The following is a 12,881-nucleotide window of genomic DNA, read 5'->3' as shown; positions in this document are numbered from 1 at the left end:
TGTGTGAGAGAGAAATAGAGAGAGAGTATCATACAAAAGTTTCACTTTTATTGATGACACCGACATCTCAATCTGCAGACACACCAGACAGATCAGCTGACCCATCTGCACCAATGATAAACTACAAGACCTGAATACGGAGAAATATGACATCATGATGATGACGTGACATTAATAGCCTCCACTGTACCCTCCCCTTCCCCCCCGGTACCCACCACCACCCCCACCCCCACCACCCCCACCCCGATACCCTCCCCCTCCGTAGCCACCTCCACCCCTGTATCCTCCCCCTGTCCCCCTGTATCCTCCCCCTCCCCATCCACCTCCGTAGCCGCCGCCCCCTCTGTAACCCCCGCCCCCTCCATACCCGCCACCGCCTCCCCCGTAGCCACCACCACCACCCCCCCGGTAGACCCCGCCTCCTCCGTATCCTCCCCTGTAGCCCCCTCTACCACCCCAGTTTCCTCCGCCTCCTCCGTCATAGCGCTGCATCTTCGGAGGCCTCGGCCCGTCTCCCATCCTGCACAGAGAGAGCAGAGGTCAGCCTGTGTGCGCACACACACACACACACACACACACACACACACACACACACACACACACACACACACACACACACACACACACACACACACACACACACACACAGGCTCTACCTCTGGTTGTTGGACACCAGGTTGAGTCCCGCCGCCGACGGTTTGGACACGTGTCTGATGGCGTCCAGCAGCCGCTGGTTGGTGGCGTCCAGCTGCCGGACGTACTCCGGGTCTTTACTCACCTCCACCACCAGAGCCTCCAGCGCGGCACGCAGAGCCGCCACGCTGCCGGCTGCCTCGTGATCCATCCGCAGCTTGATCCTGCGGAGAGAAACGGGAGGCACCACAGGGACAGGGTCACACGACTTCCTGTGCATCTGCCGTAAGCGGCGGCGGCGGCGGGACTTACCAGTCGTCCAGCTCCACCACGTCGCCGTCTGAGGAAATCTTCTTGCAGGCGAACAGCAGCAGCTGCAGCGGACTGACCAGGGTCATGCCTTTGGCCGAGACGGCCCGCGTCCGGATCTGAGAGACGACAGGAGGGGGGTGAACAGGGGAGGAGTGAAGGTGGAGGGGGGTGGTGGTGGTGGTGGTGGTACCTTCTCGCTGAAGACGAAGAACGGCGAGGGGTAGGAGACGTCGTGGCTGCTGAAGGGGCAGTTGACGGAGCTCTTGTGGATGAGCGCGTTGCGGCCCTCGGTGGTCAGGATCTTCCTCTTCTCCTTGTGGAAGCAGACGTTGGGGTAGGAGCCGAAGGCCACCAGGGACACCACCACGTCCAGCCTGTTGTCCGGCGCCACCGCGTCAAACGTCTCCGTCAGTAGACACTCTGCGCGAGCACAAGAACCAGAGAGACGGACCTCAAGGCGGATTCACGGCAAAAGCGTCTCTGGCGTGGAAACCGCGGAACCCTCTCACACCGAACAGGTTTCCGAGGCGTGGCGTCCAGCGGCGGCGGCTCCATCGCTTCACGCTAGGATTGCAAGATGGCGCAACAACCCAGGTAGTTTCACGTGTATTTAAAGAAAACAACGGTGAAACAAAACTCTATTGCCCGTCCCAACTGCGTCTCAAGTATCACTGTGTGAAAAGAAACTGCTGGTATCAAACAAAATGCAGTTAATAAAAGTATACCTGCATTATGTTCATTATACAGTAGTTTCAGATCTAAAGTGAAATCTGCTTTATTTGTTTAACAGCCAAACTGAACAGTGTAGAAGCTGATACGTCACGTTTCATAGTAAAATCCAGCACATATAAAAACAAAATCCAGCACATTGTACATTATGATGAAAATCAACCGGCTCCACGGTGTTTTCACATCATTGACTTACTGACCTAGGACAGGCACCCCACAACCCCCCACCCCTGCGTACCTTCAGGGAAGCCGGCGCTCAGCAGGATCTCCTTCAGCTGCACCTTGGCCTCCCAGGTCATCCTCAGCGTGGACATGTTGAGACGCTTGTGCTCACAGAAGCGATTCTCGGCCTCCTCGCCGTTGAGCCTGAGTGACGACGACAACAACAACAAGCGGATCAGACGCGACTGAGGCTGCAGCTAGCGATTATTTTTGTTGTCGACCAATCTGTCGATTATTTTTTCGATTAGTCACAGTTTTTTATATGTTTCACCACTTATTTTAGACTTCTGTTTAACCGAACTTACAACATAAATGCTAGTTTATACTGAGAGGCTGTAATTCACTGACTACAACTTAAGTGAACCATCGTTCGCTAAGCAAGTTTGTTCCAAGATTGTTTGTTCCGACGTACGAAAAACCGTCTTATGTGTTTGTGTCATAGGCTGATGGTTAATTAACAAATAAATCGTAAATGGTCGTAGTGCCACCCTGGAATGACAGGTGAGCTTCACAGAGTTTGCAATGAAAGTTTATCGCTGCTTCATTTTCTGTGAAATATTCCCAAACCTCAGAAACTTTGGGTCGGAGTTTTGAGCCTTTTCAGAGAAACCTATAGTGCTCAGTATTCGCTGCAGGTATAGATGAGGATGTAGTGGCCGGAGCAAATTGTTGCAGCCTTAGACACGACGACCACGCAGAAAGGACATTGGGGGGGAGGAGAGGGCACACCTGACTTCGTCCCACGCCTGGAAGACCGAGAGCAGGGCGACGTGGTCGGAGAAGCGGCTGCCGGCGAAGTTCCTGTGGACGTGGCCCAGTCGCTTCCCCTCGCTGACAAACGGCTCCGGGAAACAGGAAGCGGCGGAGATGGTGCACATGGCGTCGCCGACGCTAGGGGGCGACAGCAGCACAGGTCAGAGCGTTCGCCGACTTCGCTCGCTACAGTTGCTGAGTCGTACTGACTGGAAAATGCAGCCCAGGATCATCATCTTGCCCAGGCGAGGTTCGATGGGCAGCCGTGCCAAAATGCGGCCGAGCGGCGTGAGCTCGTCGTTGACGTCCAGGGCGTCCAGCTCTGCAGCGGGTTGGTGGGAGGGTTAGCCGTGTGGGTTATCGGAGTGGGGGAGGCGGTGACTCGGGAACACTCGTCTCACCTCTCAGGGTGTGTTCAGCCTCGATGACGGCGTCCAGCGGGGGCGGCTCAATGGCCTTGGACAGGAAGTGGCCGATGGCGCCGAGTCGCAGCAGTTTGATGCTGAGGGCGACTTCGTGCAGTGGCGTCCGGAAGATTTCGGGAGTCATGTGGGTCTCTAGCCTGCATGTAGACGCACACACACACAGACAGACAGACAGACAGTGAATGAACCGTTGCTGGGTGGATGCAAGTGTCTCTGGTGGCCAATGGGGGCACCGACCTCTGGAAGCGGGCGTGGCTGCACAGGTGGAAGCAGAAGCCCGGCCGCACTCTGCCCGCTCGGCCTTTACGCTGCTCCAGGTTGGTCTTGGACGCCCACACGGTGGCGTAGTTGGTCATGTTGTTGTGGGAGGTGAAGAGCTTCACCTTCTGCCTAAGTGAGTACACACACAGGTTCAGACAGAGGGCGCAGGAGCAGGCCTTTGCCTGAAGATGGTGCCGCAGCAGCAGCAGCAGCAGCAGCAGCAGCAGCAGCAGCAGCAGCAGCAGCAGCAGCAGCAGCAGCAGCAGCAGCAGCAGCAGCAGCTTACTTGCAGGAGTCGATGACGTAGACGACGTCGTTGATGGTGATGCTGGTCTCCGCAATGTTGGTGGACAAGATCACCTGAAAAATGCCAGAGATGCGTCAGACCGAGGCAGGACACCCTCCCTGGAAGGATGGGCGGCGATGCGTTTGCCCAAACCTTGGTGACGTTGTGGGGCACCGGCTCAAACACCCTCCGCTGCTCCTCCCGGGGGATCTGCGAGTGCAGCGGCAGGATGCAGTAGCGGCTGCTTCCTGGAAGCAAATAGAGACGCAGTCACAGTGAGGCCTTTGGCACCACCGTTGGGAGTCAGGTGAACCTGCTGCGAGATTCCCCCCCCCCCCTAGGATGAAACAGGGATGACCACGCCCCAAACTCACCCCAACTAATTTGATTGGTTGCTGCAATGTCTCTCAATTCTACCTTGAGTGCGTCACCCTTGGTGGCTGAGGGATAATCTGAATCGATTATCCGCACTATAGGCAACAGTTTACTTTCAACCATATGTAGCATCTGTGGATAACATAGAGCACAGCTCTCAAACCATTTCTTCATTCTCTTCATTGCTAATCATTTGAACTTTTTCCTGTTACGATAGTAAAGAGCATGCAGTTAAGCTACCACAATTTAAGGTGTATTTAACATTAATATCATGTCAAACAAGTGTAATCCAAACCTCCAAAAGTGGACTTTCAAAGTCTCCTCTTCCTGGCTGCTTGCAGTGTTAACAACTTGGCACGATGACAAAGTTGGCAAAACCACTGAGTTGGTTGCTTGTGTCAGCAGGTGTTCTTCATCATTCTAATTGATGCACTATAAATTACTACTAGGCCATACATTTTACCTTGGTGACACATGGTGGTGCATGTAGTGCTCTCGATGGGAAATCAGCAAGATTACTCAAAAGAAGAAGACACGTTGCAGGGACCAATCAAAAGAGTTTGGGGCGTGGTCATCCCTATTTCCTCCTAAGGAAAGAGATGTTGCGACCCGGCGGGCAGTACCAAAGTGCGGGTTGGTCTCCAGGTGTCTCTGCATGGAGAAGATGAGGTTCCAGCCCGGCAGGAAGATGAGGACGGCGCCGGCCACCTGCAGCGTCTCGATGTACTTCAGCAGGGCCTCCACCAGCTCGAAGGACGTCTCCTTCTCGTTGATCTGCGCCATGGAGCGCTTGGTCTCCGCCGAGTACTCGGGGCCACAAATGACGTTGCAGTTGGTCTGCGGAGACGAGGGCGGAGGAGGCGGTCAGAACGATGGAGGGTGGGGTGAGGGTGAGGGTGGGGTGGCCGTCGCCCGTGGCGGCGGCGGACACTCACGTCATCCTCTGCGCCCTCCTCGTCCTTGTCCTTCTTCTTGCGGTCCATGGGCGGAGGGATGAAGCTGGTCATCTGGATGCAGTCCTCCAGGAAGTACTCTGGAAGCGCACAGGGAAGACGTGAGTGAACTGCGATTAGTCGGCCATGCAAACCAATTATTCATCAAACAACTTCAAACAAAAGTAGGCTGGTGTTGAGGTCAAGGTTAAGGTGAAAGCCCAGACAGGATCTTAGGAATGGCTTCTTCATGTCTACATCAGAAGGCTAACTGTATATTTTTCTTCCCTTTTTGTGACTTGCAGGCAAAGTAGTCTTACTGAGTTTCTACCAAGGAAGGATTGCATGCCACAACATGCAGCAGTACTCACTGACCGTCATTAAAAAATAATGATTGGTGTGTGTTTTTAAGTTGGTAATTAAGTTATTTCAATTGTTTAGATTTGTATCTTATTTGGTAAACTTTAGGCTATATGGCACAGGTTACTCATTTCTGTGTTTAGGCTCTTCAGCTGATTTCAAAATAAAATAGAAACAATGAAATTACAAACAATTGATTTTTTTTTTTTTTTTTTTTTTTTTTAAATGAGTCATTTAGATTAGTCGACTAATCGAAAATGAGTCAAACGATTCAGAAAATGTGTTGTTAGTGGCAGCAGAAGGCGCGTGGCTCCGCCTCTCTGGGGTACCTTGAACGGGGAAGGTGCGTCCGAACACCTCGATCACGGGACAGTTGAAGAAGTACTCGGCGAACATGGACGTGTCGATGGTCGCCGACATGAGGACCACTCGGACCTCGGGGTAGGCCTGGATCACGTCCCTGAGGACCACCAGCAGGAAGTCCGTCTGCACAGACAGGGGAGTGAGCCGCGGCACCACCGAGGAGACGCGGTGCGAACTGGCAGCAACTCACAAGTCAAGTCAACTCACGTTGATGTCTCTCTCGTGGATCTCGTCCACGATGACGTGGCTGATGCCTCGGATTCCAGCTTCCAGCTTCCGCAGCAGGACACCTGCAGCACGAGACATGCGTCACTGTTGGTGACTCAGTTCGTGCTTTGGAAGAGCTGGCGATGCCCGTCCTGCTGGAGGCCAGTGTTTGGAAGTTACTTTAAAATTAGCAAATTGGTTGCAAGTTATTAAAAATGTAATAGTAGTCACACTTTCTGTGCTGGTTGTTTGAAAATGAGGTTTTTAAATGTATTCAAATTGATCTAAAATGGTATCGTCGACAGAGTATTTTGTATGCCATTTGACAAGTAGGTCGTGTTATGTTTTGATTTTCTTTTTATTTCTGTAGTCACGTGGCTATCATGGGATGTAAATTGGGAATATTATTGACAAATGTACTGATCAGTGTTTAATGAGCCCACGAAGGCGGGACACATATCAGGGTGTTTGACCCTCAAACAAACAGATAAATCAATTAATCAATCAATCAATCACTAGTGTAACTTTCAATCGCTTGATCAAGTAATGTAACTAATTACATTTGATTACTTTTCCAAATTTTGACTGGACTTAGACTTTGGACTTGACAGTGTTCAGTTTTCAGCAATACTCAAAATAGAGAGAGACAATTCAACTGGCAGGCGAGTAGCAGGACACTGCAATTCAAAAGCATCAGAATAATACCAAACTTGGCGCTCGTGCCAAACCATTGCATGAGAAACCATGCAGCGCAAACAAAAATTTAAATATTGTAAACATAAAGCCCAGTCTTTTTGTAAAAATTAGTCGGCTGTAATTAAAATTCTAATCAGGTATAATTCCACTAGTGACTGTAATGTAATTGCAAATTTTTCCAGTAATGTAACCGATTACAATTACCTTTACTTTGTAACTAAATTACATAACCACTTGACTACACGCTACTCGCGGACGCTGCTGGTGGCGCCCCACGTACCCACGGTGCAGAAGAGGATGCTGGCGTGGGGTCGAGGCAGGACCGACTCGAAGCGGACGCTGTAGCCGCAGCTTTTCCCAAGATCCTCTCGTCTCTCGTAGGCGACCCGCTCGGCCACCGACACGGCACTTATCCTTCTGGGCTGAGAGGGGACGGTCAGTCAAAGGGGGGGCACAGGGGGGTTTGTTCTGGCCGAGGGTGCGTCGGTTACCTGGGTGACCACGATGTTGCAGTCGGACGCTCGGCCTCCTTGGACGAAGCGGTCCAGGATGAACTGCGGCACCTGGGTGGTTTTGCCGCAGCCTGTCGCCCCTCTGATGATCACCACTGGGTTGCAGTCCAGCGCCGCCATGATCTCATCCTCAAACTGCTTGACGGGCAGCTGGTGGCGCTCCTCTACGACCTGCAACCACGGGACGCACGGCAGTGAAGCAGGGGAAGGATGAAGGGGAGGAGAAGGAGGAGGAAGAGGGCGGGGAGAAGGAGACGCTCGCTGACCTTCTGCAGGTCCTGGTCGTGCTCCAGCTGGTACATCAGCTCGCTGTGCAGGTCGTGGCTGATCTGCTCCGGAGTGCACTGCGGGGCAGAGAGGGGTGATGTCACTGCAGGGCGGCCAATCGACGCCTAGCCGTCACTACGAGAGGGGACACTCACGAAGGCCAGCGGTCCCTCGTCGATGTTGCTGCTGGTCCAGGGGTTCCAGTTGACCTGCGGGGGCGACCAGGGCACGACGCCGCTGCCGCTCTGACGCTGCGACGGCTCGAAGGTCGCCATCTTCGCCTGGACCAGCGACACGGAGCCGCCGGGTTCAGCGGGCTGAACACACACACACACACACACACACACACACACACACACACACACACACACACACACACACACACACACACAGGTCACAACGGCATCCAGAGACAGCAGCGTCCTGGACGGGAAGCAGCAGTGACTCACTGGGGGCAGGACGAGGACTCCCAGCTCCTGGATCATGGAGCTCAGTCGCTGCTGCAGGTCTGGAGACACGCTGACCTGGAACGCCTCCAGCTGGACACGGCAAGGTTCAAATTAGCACCGCGCTAATGCTAAACTAATGCTAAGAGAATGGGTGGTGGCGTACCGCCTCTCCCTCCTTCTTCTTGGTGATGCCGCTGTACGCTTCGATGACCTGCAGGTGGTACAGCTGTCGGACCAGCGACAACGCACACGACTGGGCCGCCAGCTTCTTGTTGGACCCGTGTTCTCGGGCCGTAATCCCTGCGGAGAGGCGGAGTTAGAGCAGGCGCCTGTCAGAAACCGCAGGGCCGGTCGGAAGTTGGAGAGGAGGCGGAAACCTACTCCTGCCCAGCTGCCTGACGAACAGCTGCATCTCAGCGATGAAGCTCCTGGAACACAGACACACACGTTCACACCCTCGGGCCTCTTCAGAGTGAAGGCATGAAGGAGGAAGAGGAGGAGCAGTGCGACAACTCACCTGCGCCCCTCGCAGGACGAGGGCTGTATGTTTTTCTGCCAGACTTTAAGAGCAGCTCTGACTGAGGGGCGGGGCCTGCTTCCGCCTGCGCCCTGATCTGGACGGGCACACCAGAAATCACAGACCAGGAGTCAAACCCATGGGAGGGCTTTAGTGCACCTAAACACCCCCCATGTCTGTCTTCAGACAGGCTGTGACTTCTGGCGTCCCACCAGCCCGTCGCCGTGGCCGGCCAATCAGATGATGGATCGAATATCACAGCGTGTCAAGAGCAGGGGGGCGGAGTCAGCCACTCTGATCTCTGGTTTACCGTCGTCGGCAGAAAAACATACAGCGCCGTCCAGTCAGTGAACACGCTACAGATGAATGGGGGCAGGGTGGTGGGGGGGGTGAGAAGGAGTGGGGGATGGGTGCACTGTGTGACACACATCTGATTGGACCGCCGGGTCAGACCTGTTGTGGTCTGGTCCCACTTGGCTGTACTTGTAGTCGGCAGTGATTTTCTCCTTCTGGAAGAACTGGTTGAGACGGGCCTTGGCGTTCTCCAGGGTCCAGTTGCCGTGCAGGTTGGCATTCAGGTCAACTTCCTCCGACTCCAGAGTCTGCCGACAGGAAGCAAGGTCAGTGGGCGGAGCCACGACATGAGGACGGGAGGGGGGGGGGCACGCGGGACTCGTACCGCCTGGGCTTCCTGCTCGTCTCTCCTTGCGTAGTACTCCTTCAGGTTGGCTCCTCGCTCCCACTCGCTTGCTCCGCCTCCTCCCCCCCACGCTGTGCCGCCTCCTCCTGCATATCCCAGACCCGTAACACCAGGGACCGGCATGCTGCTGCTGCCGCCGCCATCGCCTCTTTCCTCTAAAGGTAGACCTGGGACACCAGAGTGAACCCTATTTGCTTCAACATGTCAACAACCACGTTTGTGCTGACAGCGACTAATCACAGCGGGTACCAAATTTGAAGCCCGCCCACAGGAAGTTATCCTGACCAGTCGGCAGGCAGGATGTCTGCCGAAGCCGTGGTGACGTACCTTGTTCCTGCTTGACCACCAGGTGAGGCGGCAGCGGGCCACTGGCTGGGAGGTTCCCCAGCATGCCGCTGGCTCCGTCTCCTCCGCCGCCATCAGGCTGATCCACACACGGGGTGCTCACCTACCAACAGTGCAAGCAGCCAATCAGAGAGCTTGTTCACGTTCCGTTATAAAACCATGAATCAGCGTCGCCTCCATCCAGAGGATCTCGACAGCAGGTTGCTGACCCCCAGCGCAGGGACCTCCGCCGCATTCATCTCCCCGATCCGAACCAGGTAGTTGACAAAGTCCCGGGCGGCGTTGGTCTGAGCGTCCTTCTTGTTGGTGGAGTTGCCCATCCCGATGTAGTTGAAGCTGTCCACGCGCACCTGCAGGGAAGGTTGGAGAGTGACAGATGAAAGGGTAAACGTCTCTGGACTACCGTTGCACCAATAGGAGTGGCCCGGCAAGAAAGCCGACTCTCACCTCGCACAGGAACTTCTGCCTGTTCTTGTTCCCTGCTGCGCGGATGTCGTAGCTAGGAGTCAGTTTCTTCTTCCCGCACCAGGCGTACAGGAAGTTCTTGATGTCCGCCATGGCGACGGCTCAGAGAGCTTCCTGCAAACTGAGAGGATGAGGGTTGTCGTTTAGATTCCCGTCGGCTCCTCCATCAATCTGAATATGTAACTCTGCAAAGTGGTGCAGCATCCTCAGTACATTACACACGGCAACCCACTCTGGCAACTATCTCTCTACATTTCCCTGGACACTGTCGCACGTTGTTTGCACTGGAGGCTCAGTTGGTTTTCCTCTGATTGTACAAAGAGCTTTGAGACGCCTTTGGTTGTGATTTAGCGCTGTACAAATAAAAGTTGATTGATTATCCTCCCGCAATAGGACATGACATGTCCGCCACAATCAAGCCAGCGTTTGTTTATTATGGTGCAGGTTAAAATGCGGCAGCATTGCATGACAAATGCGGCATTGGTTTGAGGAGTGGTGGCGTTTCAGGGATGAGACGCAAAAGAAAACCTGATTTGTTGAATGGAACCCGCCGTTACAGACTGGGAGCAAAAGTTACACCTGTTCACGAAACGGTACTGAACTCAATACCCAGGGTTCCCCCTCTTTCCCATTTTTTTGGTTTTTCATTTTGACTAAACCCGCTTTCTTGAATGTCCACAGGGCGTCGGAACCAGCGGCCTGGACTGGGAAGTACGACCGGGTTTTAGCGAGCTAACTTCTGTTCACTGGGTTGCAGAGCGACGGTGCTTCACTTCTTGTCGGGATAAACCGTAATGGTGGCCGATGCTCCGGAGGCTTTAGATGCACTAGTGGACTTTTATAACTAGGATTAAAGTACAAAACAACGGTTTGGTTTGGTTTGATGTTGCGCACGTGCAGTCTCAAGTCTAAAGCATGCACACAGCAGAGATGTGAACCACTCCTGTGTACTGTCACAACATGATGACAGCTAGCTTGAGGCTAACAAAAGCTGGCGGACGTGACCTGCGCTAAACTAACGGGTGCTGCGTGTTACGAATCTACAATCTCAGTTAGTTAAATGAGAATGCAAATACGAACATTCAACCAAAATCTATTTGTTACGTACAATTTGATGAAACAACACAACCGTGCCTGCAGCTAGTGTTGGTCCGCTGACACCCGAGGCTCCGACACATGCGCTGTTGCTCATGAAGCAAACGTATCAAAACACTGTGCCGAGGAGCGGCTTGGTCACGTGACTAGTGACGTTCGAAGTAGTTGAGCGCTTCGGACATCAAATGAATCACCTGGTTGGAGTCAGGGGGTTGGAGTAATGGCGGCGCCCATGCATTTCGGTGCCTCTCAAGCAATCCGCTGATGGGGTCTGCTCGTGACATTGATATCATGTGACCTCAGAGTATTTATTTTTTAGTCTCCCAGTGCTGCAATAAACAGCGCCTCCTAGAGTCTACCCGGCGACACATGCACTGGAACGTATTTGGAGCCGCGGATATCTGCAGGACATACTTTATTCATACGCACACACACACACACACACACACACACACACACACACACACACACACACACACACACACACACATTACATTACAAAAGTATTCACCCATCCAAATGATCAGAATCAGGTGTCCTAATCACTTGGCCTGGCCACATGTGTATAAATTCAAGCACCTAGGCATGCAGACTGTTTTGACAAACATTTGTGAAAGAACGGGTCGCTCTCAGTACCTCAGTGAATTCCAGCGTGGAACTGTCATAGGATGCCACCTGTGCAACAAATCCAGTCGTGAAATTTCCTCGCTCCTAAATATTCCACAGTCAACTGTCAGCTTTATCATAAGAAAATGGAAGGGTTAGAGCTCGTGTTTCTATAGTCAAAATGAACATCCTGCCCAGGATAAATTTCATCAGCTCTATGATTCCACTCTCCCCCCCTGTTAATTATTGGGACAAAATAAATTCTATTGTTTCCCAGTTTATCTGGAACAAAAAACGCCCGCACCTCAAACGTTCCACCACGCAGAGAGGAGTAGACAGCGGTGGCTTATCTGTACCAAACTTTAAGTTTTACTTTTGGTCATTTGTGCTTAGGCCCATACTGGTTTGGCATGATACAGAGGCCTCAGTTTCCTGGCGTAAGTTAGAGGAGAACTGTGTTCGACCCTGGAGCTTGCAGGAGGTTCTCTTTGCTAATATACCCAATAAACAATGCCGCTTACGTTTTGGACCAATAGTTTCACAACTTATCCAGACATGGCGTGCAGCTGAGCTTCAGTGCAAAGTCTCCTGTAAGTGGCACACACTTACGCCGCTCTATAACAACTCTAGCCTCTTAATTGGTGGGAGACCCATTTCTCGTTCCGTCTGGGACAACAGTAATGTTCGCACTCTAATGAATGTTTATTGTGACACTGGGCTGTGTACCTTTCAGGACATTAGAGACAGGTATAATGTGCCAGCACACTCTTTCTTTTTCTACCTTCAACTCAGGTCATCTTTACAAGCTCATGGTGCCCCGGTGCGACAAGCATTACCTATTCACCCACTACACAAATTACCTGTTACTCGAAGCAAAAACAGAGGTACAGTATCTTTACTTTATTATTTTTTTCTAGAGGCCTCTTATTCTGAGTTACCACTCGATAGAATATGGAGGCGTGATTACCCCAATTTGGCCACAGATTTTGCTTGGTCACAAGTTTGGACGCATATTAAGGAGGCCTCCCGTAATCCGGACCATCAGCAGATCCATTTTAACTACATACACAGAACATACTTAACTCCTCGCAAACTCCACTGTATGAAGTTGATAGCTGATCCCTTGTGTACCTTATGCTCTTTGAAAGTCTCTGGCACCTTTTTACATATGATGTGGAACTGCCCTCCAGTCTCAAAGTTCTGGTCCGAGGTGGCACCCAAGCTCTCTGACTTAGTATCAGTAACTATTCCAGTGACTATACCTGTCCTTCTGCTAATCGATCTATCAGTGATAAATGTTATTAAGCTTAAAAAAACGCATTGTACTAGCCGGTTTAACGGCTGCTAAGAAGCTGGCCCATTAACTCTCCA

General features: G+C 52.5%; 1 protein-coding gene across 2 annotated transcripts; it reads right to left on the bottom strand.

The window, feature by feature from the left end:
• Positions 1-34: 34 nt before the first annotated feature.
• Positions 35-10,936, bottom strand: dhx9 (DEAH (Asp-Glu-Ala-His) box helicase 9). Of its 2 annotated transcripts, XM_076019861.1 has the most exons (28): positions 10,918-10,936; positions 9,792-9,930; positions 9,554-9,694; positions 9,327-9,447; positions 8,979-9,166; positions 8,753-8,901; positions 8,164-8,210; positions 7,946-8,082; positions 7,783-7,872; positions 7,489-7,650; positions 7,333-7,410; positions 7,046-7,237; positions 6,835-6,976; positions 5,859-5,941; positions 5,618-5,774; positions 4,932-5,029; positions 4,620-4,833; positions 3,775-3,869; positions 3,622-3,695; positions 3,312-3,464; positions 3,051-3,211; positions 2,860-2,971; positions 2,626-2,787; positions 1,913-2,040; positions 1,136-1,365; positions 946-1,061; positions 657-857; positions 35-520 (listed from the first exon to the last, which is right to left on the bottom strand). In XM_076019861.1, exons 2-28 carry the CDS (start codon positions 9,900-9,902, stop codon positions 172-174), a joined length of 3,891 nt encoding a protein of 1,296 aa, XP_075875976.1. In that variant the 5' UTR covers positions 9,903-9,930; positions 10,918-10,936; the 3' UTR covers positions 35-171. The 2 variants fall into 2 exon arrangements, with proteins under 2 accessions (XP_075875976.1, XP_075875977.1); XM_076019862.1 differs by lacking the exons at positions 9,327-9,447; positions 9,554-9,694; positions 9,792-9,930; positions 10,918-10,936 and adding an exon at positions 8,300-8,396 and having other exon boundaries at positions 8,979-9,119.
• Between the last annotated feature and the right edge of the window lie 1,945 nt (positions 10,937-12,881).

This window comes from Nelusetta ayraudi, unplaced genomic scaffold, assembly GCF_046127955.1.
Source record: "Nelusetta ayraudi isolate G7.1 ecotype Tasmania unplaced genomic scaffold, CSIRO-AGI_Nayr_v1 ptg000011l, whole genome shotgun sequence".
NCBI classification, from domain to species: Eukaryota; Metazoa; Chordata; class Actinopteri; order Tetraodontiformes; family Monacanthidae; genus Nelusetta; species Nelusetta ayraudi.
This window is presented reverse-complemented; position numbering and strand designations above follow the sequence as displayed.

What these genes read in the sequence shown, in the direction of transcription:
- dhx9 (XM_076019861.1), bottom strand. Translation starts at nt 9,902, where the DNA reads ATGGCGGACATCAAGAACTTCCTGTACGCCTGGTGCGGGAAGAAGAAA. An exon ending in ACGAGCAGGAAGCCCAGGCG is followed by an intron (nt 8,902 to 8,978) that starts GTACGAGTCCCG and finishes TCCTGTCGGCAG; the next exon opens with ACTCTGGAGTCGGAGGAAGT. An exon ending in GGCTGAACACACCCTGAGAG is followed by an intron (nt 2,972 to 3,050) that starts GTGAGACGAGTG and finishes AACCCGCTGCAG; the next exon opens with AGCTGGACGCCCTGGACGTC.